The sequence below is a fragment of the Myotis brandtii genome, unplaced genomic scaffold (genome assembly GCF_000412655.1).
Source record: "Myotis brandtii unplaced genomic scaffold, ASM41265v1 scaffold212, whole genome shotgun sequence".
Classification (NCBI taxonomy): Eukaryota; Metazoa; Chordata; class Mammalia; order Chiroptera; family Vespertilionidae; genus Myotis; species Myotis brandtii.
Genome location: NW_005357931.1, coordinates 1,416,896 through 1,432,043, shown reverse-complemented (window position 1 = coordinate 1,432,043; position 15,148 = coordinate 1,416,896). Strand labels below are relative to the sequence as shown.

Below are 15,148 nucleotides of genomic sequence, written 5' to 3'. Positions count from 1 at the left end.
GATAAGACCATCAGGCTGACCACCTGGCATGACACAACCAAAACCTCATTTTTGCGCCTCTGCACCACCTCCATTTCCGCTACCTGCATCAAGCCCAGGAGCTGGGAACCAGCGTGAACCCACTTTACAATCAGGAAGCTGAGGCCAGCAAGGCCAAGGGACTCACCTCTAGCCTCCAGTCGCAGAGAGAGACACCAGTCAGTGTAGTTCTGGAGCCTTCCCCTTTACCACCCCCATAAAGGACTCCTCCCTGAGCCCTCTGATCACACGGAGGCTTGGTGAATAGCACCATTCCACTAGTTACAGCAGCATCCGGAGGACCTACTGGCGCTGTGTGGTTCTCACAATAGAGGTGAATAAAACGCGGTTCCCGGCCCTTGGAGGGGGTGAGGAGTGAGGAGATGCTTGCAGTCTCAGAAGTGTGTCCTAGAGTCGGGGCACTGTGGGAGCTCAGGGCATACATGCATCACTCTGGGGGGCATCTGGGTGGGGCCAGGAAGGAGGGATTATACAAGTGAGGCCAGAGGGAGGTGAACTGCAAGGAGGCATGAGCTAGGAAGACAAGGGGCTAGCAGCCGTGGGCAAAGTGGGCAAACTACGGCCCGCGGGCCGGATCCGGCCCGTTTGAAATGAATAAAACTAAAAAAAAAAAAGACCGTACCCTTTTATGTAATGATGTTTACTTTGAATTTATATTAGTTCACACAAACACTCCATCCATGCTTTTGTTCCGGCCCTCTGGTCCAGTTTAAGAACCCATTGTGGCCCTCGAGTCAAAAAGTTTGCCCACCCCTGGGCTAGAGTGTTCCCAGCGGAGGGAACAGCACGCACAGAAGTGTGGGGGGCTAAATAGGGAGCTGCAGTGGGCCCCACATTGCTCCTGGGCTGGAGGGGAAATTTGCTTCTGTGCCCCAAAGGGGGGGGCTTCCCAGAGCCACTCAGACCACCCAGGCCAATAGCACCAGCCTCACACTCTCCTGGGATGAAATCCAAAACTGGTCACCGTTGCCCCAGCTGCCATTGCCGCGGCCACACTGTCTCTCTTGCTGGTTCTTCAAACTCACCCAGGATTCTGTGCTCCGGGTCCTCAGAAGGGCAGGTTTTTCTATTGGACCACCCCTCCCTCCACCCTTCTCCTCGGTAACTCCTGCTCACCCTTCACGTGACCCTTCACACCCTGCCACCTTTCCCTTCAGACCTTGTGGGGGGCGGGGGGTGGACGGCCAGGCCTATAGTCTGGAGGCCACCCTGTAGATTCATGCCCCCTCTCTCTTTCTCCCCATCTCTCACACAGAGGATCCAGTCAACCAGGACACCCCACCACGGTAAGTGAGCTACCCACCCCCACCAGTTCTGCGCTGCCCTGACTCCAACCTTCAGTTAGTGTCCAGGCTCTGGATCAGGGCCCCAACACTCACCTCATCCCTCCTTCCTGCCCCTGGCTGGGCTATGGTTTGGGAAGTCAGGGACCCCTACCTCCTGTATTGGGTGATCAGCCAACTTTCTCTTGCCCACAGGCCTCAGGCTCAGGAGTCCAATTATGAGAATTTGAGCCAGAGGAGCCCACGGAGTCCACCCACAGCCACATGTCCACCACGGGGAGCCTCTCAGACACAGGCATCCACTTGTGCACCATGAGCTGCAAAGGCCGGCGTGAGGCTTGGCTGGGGCGGCCTTTCCTGGCTCTCAGGCACCTTGGCAGCCCCCAGCTGGGCACCCCCTGGGAGTCAAGACCCCACACAGGGGCTCAGTGGTCTCCTACATGGACATCTGTCTCGGAGCCCCGGTAATATTACGTCAGTGGGACCAGCATTTTGAAAGAGTGTGTATAAGTCTGTGCATGTGTGAGCTCCATGTGAAACGTCTGGAAAAGCCCTTTTCTTACCTAGAACACCACAGTAGAGCAGGCAGGACACTGGCCATAGGGCCCCGAGGCCCAGACTCCACCCTGACTGTCACTCACTCGCTGTGTGGACAAGGCACTTTTTTCTACTGTTGAACATGGACAGTAACATTTTTCCCTCCTGGCTGGGAGGACTCTCAAGGTCTGAGGATGTGAAGGGACTTGGGGGAGTGCCAAGCTGTCTACATATGTGAGCGCGACCTTGGGACTTGCAGAGTTAGTTCTCGGACAAGTGCGGCCTCGCTGAGGATGCAAGTTCCGGAGAGCAAGCCTGAGGCCCGGGCTGTGGGGCTGGGGCTGTGCAAAGCGGTGGTCCCAGGAAGAGCGAGTCAGCGGTGAGGAGGAGCCTGGTGCCCCTGCCCCCTGGTGTCTCCTCTGGGAGTGCCCCACCCGCTTTGCCCACCTCTTACCCCATCAGCTCCTCTGCACTGCCTCCAGCTGGGACTCCTGGGAAAAGGAAACCAACACTCATCATCTCAGAGCATCTGGAATCCACTGTCCTCAGGCTGGGAAACCTCACAGGAACTGGGCTGCAGGACCCCGAGGATAAAGCAGCTACAGCTCTGACCTTTCTACCACCTGCATCCTCCCAGGATGCACAAAGGCACCAGCAGTTTCAACCTGTTTGCCAGGCTGACTTGCAGGGTCCCGCCTTCCACATATACACGTCTGTGTGAACTTGTTGATCACTTCCTTGGGGTCAGGCAGAGGGGAGGAGGTGGACTTGGGGCCCGGGTGAGCTGGCAAGAGGAAAGGGCCACAGAGATTCCCCCCACAGGGGACTGAAGAGGCAAAGGGAACAAATTTTCGTTCCTTCAGGACTTTTTCAAATGCTCAAATGGTGACCCAGAGTAAGCACAGGTCCTCTCTCATGCTTCCCGGGGGAGATGGCCTGAAGGCTGAGGGATTTTACGAGTTAATGAGCAGGGCAGTGGTATGAGGTCCCCTCCTCCCCAGAGCCTTTGCCAGGGCAAGTGGGTATGGTTAACTGGGATCCATCCAGGAGCCTGTCCGAGCTGTTAAAGGGTGAGAGGAGTTGGCATTTGTACCTCCCTGAATGGAGATGCTATGGGGCACCTCAAGGGAGGGTCCTGTATCACCAGGGAAGAAATGAAGGACACAGGATGCTGGTCTTGGAACCTCTGCCTGGTCTTTGAGGCCAGTCTCACAGCCAAGAACTATAGTGACAGGAATTATTTCTTATGTATCTGCTTTGTGCTAGGAGTTGGGCCAAATGTTTGGGGGATACAAAAACGAATAAGGTATGTGTATCAGGCAGGCTGTGGTAACAAACAAACCCCCAAATCACAATGGCTGAAAATAGTTAGGGTTCATTCTCACCAAAGCTACATGCCCATCACAGATTGGCGGTGAGGGGAGGAGGGGACTGCTCATTGTTCTTACTTAGGGACCCACCATCTCTAATGTTGTGGGTTTCTGGGTTGGAGGTAAAAAGAAAGCTCTAGAGCAAGCATGTCAAACTCTCGGCCCGTGGGCCACATGCCTCATTTATTTGGCCTATGTTAGCCTTTGCGTTTGACATGTTTGCTCTAGAGGGTCTCCCATTGGCCATAAATAACTACATGTCCCACTCACCCCCAAGGGCTGGGCAGTGCATTGGGGACAGCCCTGAGGACTCCATAGTGAATGGGAAATTATTAAGGGCAACAGTATGCTGGGGGTGCTGTGGGAGCACATCAAAAGGGATGACTGGCCCAGACTTGGGAAGGATTCCTAGAGGGGGGACGTGGAGAGAGTACACATTAGCCATGAAAATGGGGGAGAATGCAGGTTGGGAGGTAGGAAAGAAGGGCATTCTAAGCAGAGGGGACAGTCTGAGCAAAGGCCAGGAGGTTAGACACAGCATGATGTTTAAACAATTGAAAGTTCTGGAGTGTGGGGGTGGGGCAGGGTGGGGCCTAGCAGAGGCTGCAGGGGAGGCTCCAAGTAGCGGAAGGGAGTCAGTGAACCCAAGGGGCTAAGCTCCCTGTACCGCTTAGCATGACGACTCTCACCTGTCTGACCACTGCACCTGCTCCAGCCCCACAATGCTCTGGGGCTGGGTTTCTACCCTGGAACCCTGGCACTCAGAGAAGTGTCTCCCCAGTGGGTTCCAAGGGCGCCTGCATCAGGAACCCCTGGGGAGCTTGCTCAGATCCCCATTCTGAGCACATCTGGACTTCCCGAATCACAGGCTCTGAGTGCAGGGCTGGAATTTTACACAAATTCTCCAGGTGATTTTACCCCTAACTTTGTACTGTGATCATTTTCAAATGCACAGCAAAACTGAAAAAGCAAGATGTTCCCCCAGGTACATTGTGGCCCTCTTCAACTGTGTGTGTGTGTGTGTGTGTGTGTGTGGCCGAACCATTTGTGAGTAAGCTGCAGGCATCACAGTATGTCACCCCTAAATACTGTGTCTTCTGAGAACAAGAGCATCCTCCCCCATAACCTCAAAGCCATTACCACATTTGAGAACATTGATAATTCAATAATATGGTCTTACAACCCACATTCACAGTTTCCCGATGGTGGTCCTTCCTGTGTCTTTGCACTTTAAAACAGAAGTAGCAGCATTCCTCAAAGGAATGTGCCCCTGACCACGTGGTTCCAGACACAGTGATGGGCCGGGGCACACTTAGAGGAGGGACAGCGGAGGCTCCCTCTGGCACTCCAACAACTCGCTCACAATGCACAGGGGGCTGGACATGGGCAGCAGATGGAAGAGGCAACAACTGCCCGGGTGCCCGCCCAGATGCACCCAGAGCCCAGCACACTTTCCCTGCCCTCAAAGAGCTAGCTAATAGCCTAGATTTTAAATCAAGATGTGGCTACATGAGACGACACGGTATAATCTACACTGGAGGTAGTCCCCGTGCCTTCGGATGGAAATGACACTGGTGTGGGGGTGAGGAGCAGAGTGTTCACACATATCTCACGCCCAGAGTGGATGAGAGACAGGTGTCTACCTTCAGGCTAGAGGGACCTTTGAGACCAAGGGTTAGGGGTCCTGGGCTTGACCCACCTCCATCCCTGGCCACTTAGGTTCAGCCCCACCCCCTCCACAGGAACAGCTCCTAAATTTCTGGAGTCCCTGTGCCCTCAAAGCCCCTTTGCCTCTGTGCTCTCGGGTAGTTCTCACTAAAAACCCAGAAGACAGGTAAGCCTTCAATAATTCTCACTTTAATGTGGGGGGAAAGTCCCAGGTAGGAAAGTGAACTGGCCAGCATCACATGTCTGCCCTCCCACCATCCTTGGCCCATTCAGAGTGTGTCCTACAAATGTTAATGAAAAGGAACACCAAGGAAGAACTTTCCAAAGCTGAAGTGATTTCCTGACAAACCATGACCAAGCGGGTTACACCACCCTCCCCTGGCAGCTCTGCCCTCCCAGAGGCGCCCTCCCCCAACCCCACCCAGGAACTCAGGCCGTGAGAGCCTTCGTGCAGTTTCATGTCCCTCCTACCACAGTCCCAACCGTGTGATGGACCCTCCAGGTGCTCCTGAGTCTCTGGAATCACCAGGTGGCCTCCTGTCAATGCCAGTTCTTAAACCCCCAAGGTTTAATTTCTCTTTGAAACTAGAGGCCTCACCCATTGTAGTGAAATGTCACAGAACATAGATTCCACCCACTACAAACTTTCTATTTTCCCATTTTTCCTTAGTGTGATTTCTGGAAGAAAAGACCTGCCAACCAACTTGCCAAAAACGAGCCATGTCCACCATGTATACGTTAAATTTGAGTCTAGTTTATTTGCAGTTTACTTAACCAATTCTCATTTTTTCTTGTTTCTCATCATAATTATAAAAGGCCAAGAGGCATCACAACCAAAACGACCAAACAACCAGTCACCATGAGGTGCATGGAGCACCTCTCGGGCCCTCCCCCGCGGCCCACAGGGTCCAATCGCAGCAAGGCTGGTGGCCGGCGGGCCAGCAGGGCGGCAAGGTGGTGGGCGGCTATGAGCACTGCTGCAAACGCTGCTTTGAGCTTGGCGGGCAGGCGGGTAGGCGGGCGGGCAGGCGGGCGCCTCTAGTCATTATATAAAAACATGTCCTTTGTACAAGTCTGTAAAATGCTGAACAATGAAGAAGTGAATATTGCACATTTAATGACCAAAATAAGTTGGGTTTTTTAAATATATATATTTTTATTGATTTCAGAGAGGAGGAGAGTGAGAGAAACATCAATGATGAGAGAGAATCATTGATCGACTGCCTCCTGCACGTCCTCCCCACTCCCCACTGAGGACCGAGCCCCCAACCCAGGCATGTGCCCTGACTGGGTATCAACTGTGACCTCCTGGCTCATAGGTCAATGCTCAACCACTCAGACACGCCAGCCAGGCATTAAGTTGGGTTTTTAAAGGCCACACTAGACATGTGGGAAGGAAAAAAAGAGTTGAAAACACAGGTGATTTTAAGCCATGGAAAGAAAAATAAATTCTAACCCTCAGTGCTTATGAGAGATATTACATCTCTCATTAAAAAATAAAAGTTATATAATAAATGACATTATCCTCAAATAGGGTCAGTAGTTCATTTTTTTTCAAGTAATTGTCATCAGCAATGAGGAATCCAGTCAGACTGACGGAAACTTCAACTCCAGCTTCTACAGGATGTGGATGCCTCTATAGTGAGTGAGGACCATCTTGGACCAGAACAAGGTAGAGCCAGTTGTAAGCCAAGAACTTCACGCAGCTTGGCACATGGAAGATCACAGCAGAGGAACTTCTTTAAAAAGCAAAACAACTATTTCCAACATTTTGCTTAAGAAGACAAAGTTAACTGAGCAGGAAAAAAGCAACTACTGCCTCAAAATAAGCTGTCATGTTGGCCCCAAACGAAGAGCGGGCAGCTTTAAAGGTGAAGCACAAAGCACCTCATTGTTGGACCCGTCATGCGGATGGCTAAGGAGGACAGTCTTTGGCAGCAACTGATGTGAAACGGAGGCCTGGAGTTTGCACTCAGCACTAACTGAATGTGCCAACCCCAGGGCACAGCTGCTGAGGACCGATGCCACCAGAGTCCAGGGGAGTGAACTTGGCTGCTTGGTCCACACTAGTGTGACCACCCTCCAGGGCAGGGACCAGGCGAGGGCACAGAATGTAGGAGGCACACTCTTGGCATCTGCAGGTGAGTGATGCTTAAATTTGAGCCCCAGGTCACTTGGGGACACATGTAGGGGTGGGTCCTGCCCCCATCAGGCTGAGCAGACACATCAGCAGGCCCTCCCGGCCTTAGCCTCCGTGCCTCCCAGCTCACCGTCCTCTGCACTGTGGGGTGGAGTGGGGAGATGAGTGGAGATGCAGAGGTGCTTTTCACAAGACCAAAAAGCTGCTGGACACATTTGCACAAAGCACATCTGCACCAGACACCACTGATGGCCACGTGTGGGGAGAAGTCTGCACCAGGTCACCCTCAACACTGCTGGGGATGGAGGGGCTTGGCCTTGCCTGGTCCAGGCCTCCACATGCAACACCAGGACTGTCTCCGGGACTGGCCCTGCAACTGTTTTTGCCAGCAATGGCTCCTTATTCCCGAAAGCCACTGGCCATGCAGGGTCTCTTCATTCCTAGGCCACAGCAGCATTGCCACCTTCTAGCTATTTCAGGGTCTTTTTTTTTTTAAGTCTTTATTGTTGAAAGTATTACAGATGCCCTCCTTACCACCACCACCCCCCATTGACCTCAACCCCACACCTGCCCCTCCCAGGCCTTCACCACACTATTGTCTGTGTCCATGGGCTATGCATATCCTATATAATAAAAGGCTAATATGCAAATAGACCTAATGGCAGAACAACTGGAACAACCAAACAACCGGTTGCTATGACGTGCGCTGACCACCAGGGGGTGTGCACGGAACATGGAGGGCGTTGGCCACGGTGGGATGGTGAAGCAGGTACGTGGGGATGCCAGACCAAGGCAGGGTGCAACAACCGGTCGCTATGACATGCGCTGACCACCAGGGGCGTGCACGGAACATGGCACATGTTGGCCACGGTGGGATGGTGAAGCAGGTACATGGGGATGCCAGACCAAGGCGGGGTGACAGCTGCTGTCATTGGGGAGAGCCTCTGGTGGTTACTGAAAATTCTTTGCTCCTGCACATCCTGCCTGGCTCTCGCACCCACTGCCAGCGCCGGCCCCGCTCACACCTGCAGCTGGCACCGGAGCCACTGCTCACACCCACTGCTTGCACCCAGCGCCAGTCCCGATTGCCCCTCAGGGCTTCTCCACTTCCCCCTGCTCCTGAGAGGCAATCAGGGCTAGCAGCCACTGCTCGCACCCGCTGCCAGCACCTGCAGTAGGTGCGAGCAGTGGCTGCTGGCCCCAATCGCCCCTGATGGCTTCTCCACCTCCCCCTGCTCCTGAGAGGCGATCGGTGCAGCAGCCACCGCTTGCACCTACTGACGGCGCTGAGCAATCAGGACCGACGCCAGGTGCAGCAGCGGGTGGAAGCGGCAGCTCCAGCACCAGCTGCAGGTGTGAGTGGGACCGGCGCCAGCAATGGGTACAAGCAGCGGTTCTGGCGCCATCAGCAGGTGCAAGTGGGGCTGGCGCTGTCAGAACGTGGGAGTGGTGCAGCAGGAGCCGGGCTGCCTGCAGGAGGGGCCAGGCAGGGGCACAAAGGATGGGCTGAGATCCACCCCTGTGCCCAGCGCAGCCTTGCAGCCCACAGTTTCTTTCAAGGTGCACAAATTCGTGCACTGGGCCCCTAGTCTTTTATATAAAAGGCCTGTAGCTGTCACACCATCACGACCAAACGAGCATTGGCTCTCACTGCAGGCGGGGTGGGGCACGAGCTACTAGCGGCTATGGGCGGGGCGGCCAGCTGAGGCAAACGGAAGCGAGTACTCCCACACGATTTTGATCGTGTCACACCATCACGACCAAACGAGCATTGGCTCTCACGGCAGGCGGGTGGGGCACGAGCTACTGGCCATGGGCGGGTCGGCTAGCTGAGGCAAGGGGAAGCGAGTACTCCCGCACGATTTTGAGCATGCTGGGCCTCTAGTATGCATATAAATTCCCCAGTTAATCTCTCCCCACCCCCCACTCCACCTTCCCTCTAAGATTTGTCCCTCTGCTCCATGCTCTGTGTCTCTGGATCTGTTTTGTTCACCAGTTTATGTTGTTCATTAGATTCCACATATGAGTGAGACCATGTGATACTTGTCTTTCTCTGACCGCTTATTTCGCTCTTTGTCTTTAAAGCACTGTCCAGAGCCTCTCAGATGACCCTATGCCGTGAGCAAACCCTCTGTTAAGCACGAGGGAGTTAAAGAGGAAGCACTTTGACCAAACATCTCTGATATTCAAGGCACACTGCCAAATAAATTAGATGACATCAGGCATAAAAATCAGCATCAACCTTAACAACTGAAAAATTTTACAAGAGAGTTCGACAGCATAAAAACAGATTCTCACCAGCTACAATTAAAGAATGATTTTATTTTTTATAATTTTTAGAGATCAAATACATTATAAATATTATAAACCTTCAAAAATTAACAGATTAGTCATAATTTTCTTTAAAATGTACATACTGTCACACAAAAATTTCACAGTCTAGGATATCAATAATTACATCCTCCTCAAAGAAAACAGCACACAAAATGTTTTCTGTCAAAAAAAAGTCTGTTGCCAAATCAGCCCCTACACTGTCCACAGCTTCTAAAAGTTTCTCATCCACAGCATGGGAAGATGACCGGTTTTGAAAATGAGAGGAGCAGAAGCAAGGACAGCTCTGAGCGGTGCCCGTCTGAGAAGGCCATGGGTAGCCTACAGACCTGCAGGCTGCTCAGGGGTGATCTTCTTCAGGCCACGTCTGTGAGGCAGAATGCTCTGTCCCCTTAAAAAAGAAACGCCGTAGGCTTGCACATGTTCGGGGAAGCACTGCAGGAGAAAGTCTGAACAGAAGTATCTCTGTTAACCCATGTCCCCATCCCCTGCTAAAAGCGCCCAGGGACGGTTAGACATTTTCAGGTAAATTTCCTTAGGCTACAGATAACCCATAAACAAAAGACACATTATGCAAGTGGACAACCAAAATCAATTTGGAGCCTACGTGATTATGACTATGAAGGAGTCAAATGGCCAATTCCTGGGGGAAATGACTAAAGCAAAAAGATGACAAGAGAACAAGTTGATGTACAACGCGCTTTGGTAATGCATGAACTGTAACAACAGAAGGCACATGGCTACTGAAAAAAAGCCAATCTTCAGTTGTCTCCTGACCTGACCTGACCTGACCTAGTTTCCACGGGCCAGTGTTTCAATAGGTTTGCTAACTTCATTTCAGTTTCAAAATGGAGTGAAGAACTACGCAAGCCCCCCCCCCCCCTCCAATAGGGCACTCAGATTTCTAACTTGGTGTCTATAAAGAGTTGCTAATTTAGATGTCTACAGAGGCCAAGTAAGTGATGTGAACGGGGGGAGGGCTGGGATAGGATGAAGAGAATGTATACCTATACTGGACTGGAGAGAGGAAGCCGTTTCACTCTCTCCACACGTGGACCAAACAAACACATCCGTGCCCAGCAGGCTCAGCGCAAACTGCCAGCGTGCCACCCCGACTTAGACGGATGGCCTCTCGTCATGTGGACACGCGCTGGATGAAGTGTACTGGTCACCATCCCTGCTGTCCACTAGAACCAGGACCAAGTGATCACATCTTGGACAATGACTTACTTTAATTCAGCATCTTCTCTCCCTTCTGAGAGAAATAAACAACACTTTTAAGCTGATGTACTTTCCCACAGTTGAGAAATGCAGACATTTCCAAAGCTTGTTTTACTTTGAAAAAACATGAATGGGGTTTAAAAGTGAGGGTTCTACATGATTCCCAAAGTGGTTAGATCTGGCACAGGAGCCTCGACATTCAAAGAAAACAGGAGAGTCCTTGTGAGATGGCCTGGATGTTCGGCAACTGAGAGTAGCCCTGTCCCCAAGTGGAACTGGGTAAGTTTATCTCATTGGATGAACATAAAAACTAAAAAGTCCAGGGAAGTTTTAAGAGCTAACACACACACACACACACACACACACACACACACACACACGTGCACATGCACAAAAGCATTCTCTAGTGCCTCTGACTTGCATCTCAGTCAACTACTTCATTGGCCACACTGAGCTCCACAGTGAAGCTGAGCAGTCACTTGTGCAACAGCAAAGGTAAATGTAAACATAAACAGCAGCGGTGTTTGAGGAGTCGGTGTCTCTATCGTATGTTGTCCAGATAATGCACTTCCGGATAGAGGCGGTTCACCAGAAGAGCCAGGAAGCTTTTCCCGTCATGGAGGCAATGGCCAGGGTGCTTTATGAATTGTGCCGCTTGAGAGATCTGCTCCTGGTATTCAACATACTGCTTACTTATTGTCAAAGATTCAAGCGTGCTCAGAGCCTAAAAGATAGGGAAGGCAAGAGGGTTAACCACCTGGATGCTTGTACGGTGAGTCCAGCAGGTATGACACACCTACCGTTGTCATCTCGTACAACCATGGACCTCTGGGGAAGCTACAGAACTGGAATCAGAAATCCCAACACAGGCACTGATTAACCACATACAAAAGGAGGCCGGCTGCTCCAGCTTCTGGGCTTTTGCCATGTCTACACACAGCCTCCCCTCTTCCTGGCCTGCACTGCTGCACAGCCCTTCCCCACAGAGAGCCACGGCCGCAGCCACCTGGCCTGCTGCCTGTCCCCCACCATCCAGTGCCAGCAGCGGCGGAGGACACTGACTTCACAACCAGAGACTCATCTGCTGACTTGTGACAGTTCATACATGACACAGGGGTTCAAGCAGTAGTTGTCTAGTCAGTTGGTGACACAAGCCGGGCAGAGATGCTGGTGAAAAACCTGCTGGATGTACTGCTTAATCTTCGCTCTTAAGAACCAAGATACCACCCTGAACGTGGCTGCCTGAGACACCACAAAGCTAACCACAGAGCGACACATACCACGAATAGAGACACTACTGCAGAGTGCCAGAGCGTGGGCCCCGAGCTGGCCTGGCGAGTGAACCCCAATCCTGGCTCCAGCACTCATTAGCTGTGAGATTTGCAGCAAATTACTTAGCTTCTCTTTCTCTCCATTTCCTCATCCATAAAAATAAGGATAATAAAAGTTTCTATGCTACCAGGTGGTTATGAGGATCAGCATCCAGGGATTCCGACGTAGACCAGCCAGAGCCTGGCATGCAGTAGGCACTCAAGAACGCGCACCATTTTACACTGCACACCTTTGTACCTGGCCAGCCTGGTGACAGGTGACAACAGTGACAGGAATGGGACCTTCCGCATTTTAGAACACACTATAACTTCTCACAGCTACCATTCTCTCTGTGTTGGGTTATTCCAACAGTGGTCAACCTCCACAGGAACCATTTTCTTGGTTCAAGTGACAGCTCAGCTAACTTCCATCACTCTCAGCCGTGGCCCCTCCTCGGTGCCAGTCCTCAGCCCCCAAGTTCTATCCCAGACCGGCCTGCCTATGCCTTGCTTCTTCCACATGGTGGTAACAGTGCTCCAGGCAGGAACCTTTACAGAACGTGGTAGAAAATCTGGGGCAGCACACATGCACCCCTTTTCCAATAGGTAGAGCACTAAGGGCGTGCTGGGCTCCTGCAGCCACACGCCAGTGCTGTAAAGACCACAGCGCCACCTCCCCACCTCCCCGCCTGGCGGAAAAACCTGCCCCTTCATTGAAAGCTGCTTTCACTGACCTGCTGAGCTTTTAGGGTGAGGTATAATTCAGAGCCAGGCTTCAACCGGATCTGATCCTCGGCAGGAACCTGAACAGAAAGGAAGGCGGCCATGCCTCGGGCAACCACGCGGAACCTTGGGCGTAGGGAGAGGTCAGAAGTCAATGACTACTGAAGTAACCATTTAAAAACAAATAACCTATTTTCTATTAAAAATCAAGACTAACACATTTCTGGACCTACTGTTGTTTTTAGCCTCTTCAGGAAACTCTTAAATATGATCAAGAAAGAGCCTTAGTCTTCCCTTCCACTATCACTGCCCAACCAATGTAGGTATAATTCAGACCAGGAATGAAAGTGTTGGCAAGATGTAGAAGAGCTGGAACTCCCTGACAGGGCTGGTGGGGATGTAAAGAATGGTGCAGGTGCTGTGGGAAATGCTGTGGGAAAGTTTGGTGGGACCTCAATAACTTAAACACAGCGTACTGATATGGCCCAGCAATTCCACTCCTGGGAACATACACCCAAATGAACCTAAAAGGAGTGCTTGTTCTAACAAAAACTTGTAAACAAATTTCAGAGCAGCATTATTCACGATAGCTGAAAGATAGAAAACCCAAATGCCTATCAACTAATGAATGAATAAACAAAATCTGGTACAGTATATCCATACAATGAAATATTATTCAATCCCAAAAAGGAATGAAGCACTGATACATGCTAAACTATGGATGAGCCTTGAATGTTATGCTAAGGGAGAGAAGCTAGACATGAGCCCACTATACGATTCCATTTACATGAACGCGAAGAATAGGATAAACACAGAGACTAATAGGGAGTGATTGCTTAATGGACTGCCATTTGGGGTGATGAAAATATTCTGAAACTAGATTAGCAGTGATGGTTGCAACAACATTGTGAATATACTAAATGTCACTGAATCATACATTTTAAAATGGTTACCATGATAAATTTTATGTTATGTGTATTTCACCAGAATTTAAGCGAATCAGAATCACACGGTCTGATAAATTCTATCACAAGCAAAGAAACAGGATGCTAACTGGTTTGGATTAAGTGGTCCCCAAAGTTGCAACAACAGGATGAGCTAGTCCGCAAGAATGCTGACGTCAGAATGGGATGAGAACTCTTCCCAGCACCGATAAGGGCTTTAAAGAAAAAGCAGCATGAGGTACGTATTGGGAGATAAAATGGGAGGCTAATGCAAATTCTTTCAGACCTTGGACTTTTTAGCAGCAAAAATCTAGATTTGTTTCTCACTGCTTATCCTTCTTCTCAGTTAACTTTAACTCATCTTGACTTAGCAGCCCTAGCAGAGGGGTCCCTGCTGGGACCAGGATTACCCTGAGAAAGTACACTCAGTGAGGCAGCTGACAGGGCATTTTAACCTAATCCCACACACTATCACGGGCTCCAAGGCAAGAAGAAATCAGCAGTGTGGTCAGGTTACAAAGTCAAAATACAACAAGAGACATTACTAAAAAAAAAAAAAAATCTTTGAACATAAAACCAAAATTGTTTTAAAATGAGAAAAATATAAACATGACTTTAAAATCAGGAGATGTGACCAGGCCTTGATCATTTTTCCTTAGTCTTTGATCCTTCTTCTCAGTTAACTTTAACTCATCTTGACTTAACAGCCCTAGCAGAGGGGTCCCTGCTAGGACCAGGATTACCCTGAGAAAGTACACTCAGGGAAACCTAGTCCCTTAAGTCAAAAACCTACTCATGTCTCACAACCCTGGGTGGGTGCCGACGCCGAGGCCACTCAGAGAGCAGCGCAGGCGCTTCCTCACCTGTTAGACAGGGGCGACTTCCGGCCAAAGCCAATCGCCCCCAGAATCCCCGAGCTGAGCCTCTCCTCGGCCAACAGGCTCTGCCTGCTCTGCAGCAGGAGCAGGATTCGAATGACCGATTCGGTCAGGACCGAGTCGTTCTGCTCCGTCTGAATCAGGGACAGCTGCAGGACTTGGTGCCACCACAGAAACAGCTTTGCCTCTTCCTGCGCAGACCTGGAGGGAGGCCAGGAGGAAAGAACATCAGAAGGGGATTTTTTCTACTCCCACTTAACTGAAAGTCCACCTGTGAGTTTTAAGTGCAAGGGGCATTTAGTACCTCTAAAGCTTACGCTAACGGGTAACAATGCTAACAAAGTCAGGGGACCGTAACAGCTACCATTTATTAAATACCTGCCGCATGCCAGACACTGTGCGTGAGCTTTATGTTCCTTCACTGAATCCTCACAACCCTATTAGGTAAACACTGTTCTCCCTACTGAACTGATGAGGAAGCTAAAGGCTGGTGTTTCAACATGCCTGTTTTAGGACATAAAAATCCTGCTCAGAAAATTAGCCCAGGCAAGTAAAAATCTTTCTAAAACAAGTGTTCCTGTACCTCATAGCCTTGCTTGTTTCTGTTTCACTTGGTTCTGTGAACCTAAATGAACACTGACGTCAACCCTACATTCCAAGTGACCAAACCCAGTGAGTCTGACCAGCAGCCAGAGGGCCAACCC

The 15,148-nt window shown here is 50.8% G+C and overlaps 1 protein-coding gene across 2 annotated transcripts in view; it reads right to left on the bottom strand.

The window, feature by feature from the left end:
- Positions 1–9,339: 9,339 nt before the first annotated feature.
- EPG5 (ectopic P-granules autophagy protein 5 homolog (C. elegans)) overlaps positions 9,340–15,148 on the bottom strand; it is an 88,362-nt gene continuing 82,553 nt past the window's right edge. For both annotated transcript variants that reach the window (XM_005865750.2, XM_005865751.2), the window contains exons 42-44: positions 14,430–14,645; positions 12,634–12,748; positions 9,340–11,313 (exon numbers count right to left, since the gene is read on the bottom strand). In XM_005865750.2, the coding sequence (XP_005865812.1) occupies positions 11,131–11,313; positions 12,634–12,748; positions 14,430–14,645 (514 nt within the window). In that variant the 3' untranslated portion in view covers positions 9,340–11,130. The remainder of the gene's footprint in view (positions 11,314–12,633; positions 12,749–14,429; positions 14,646–15,148) is intronic.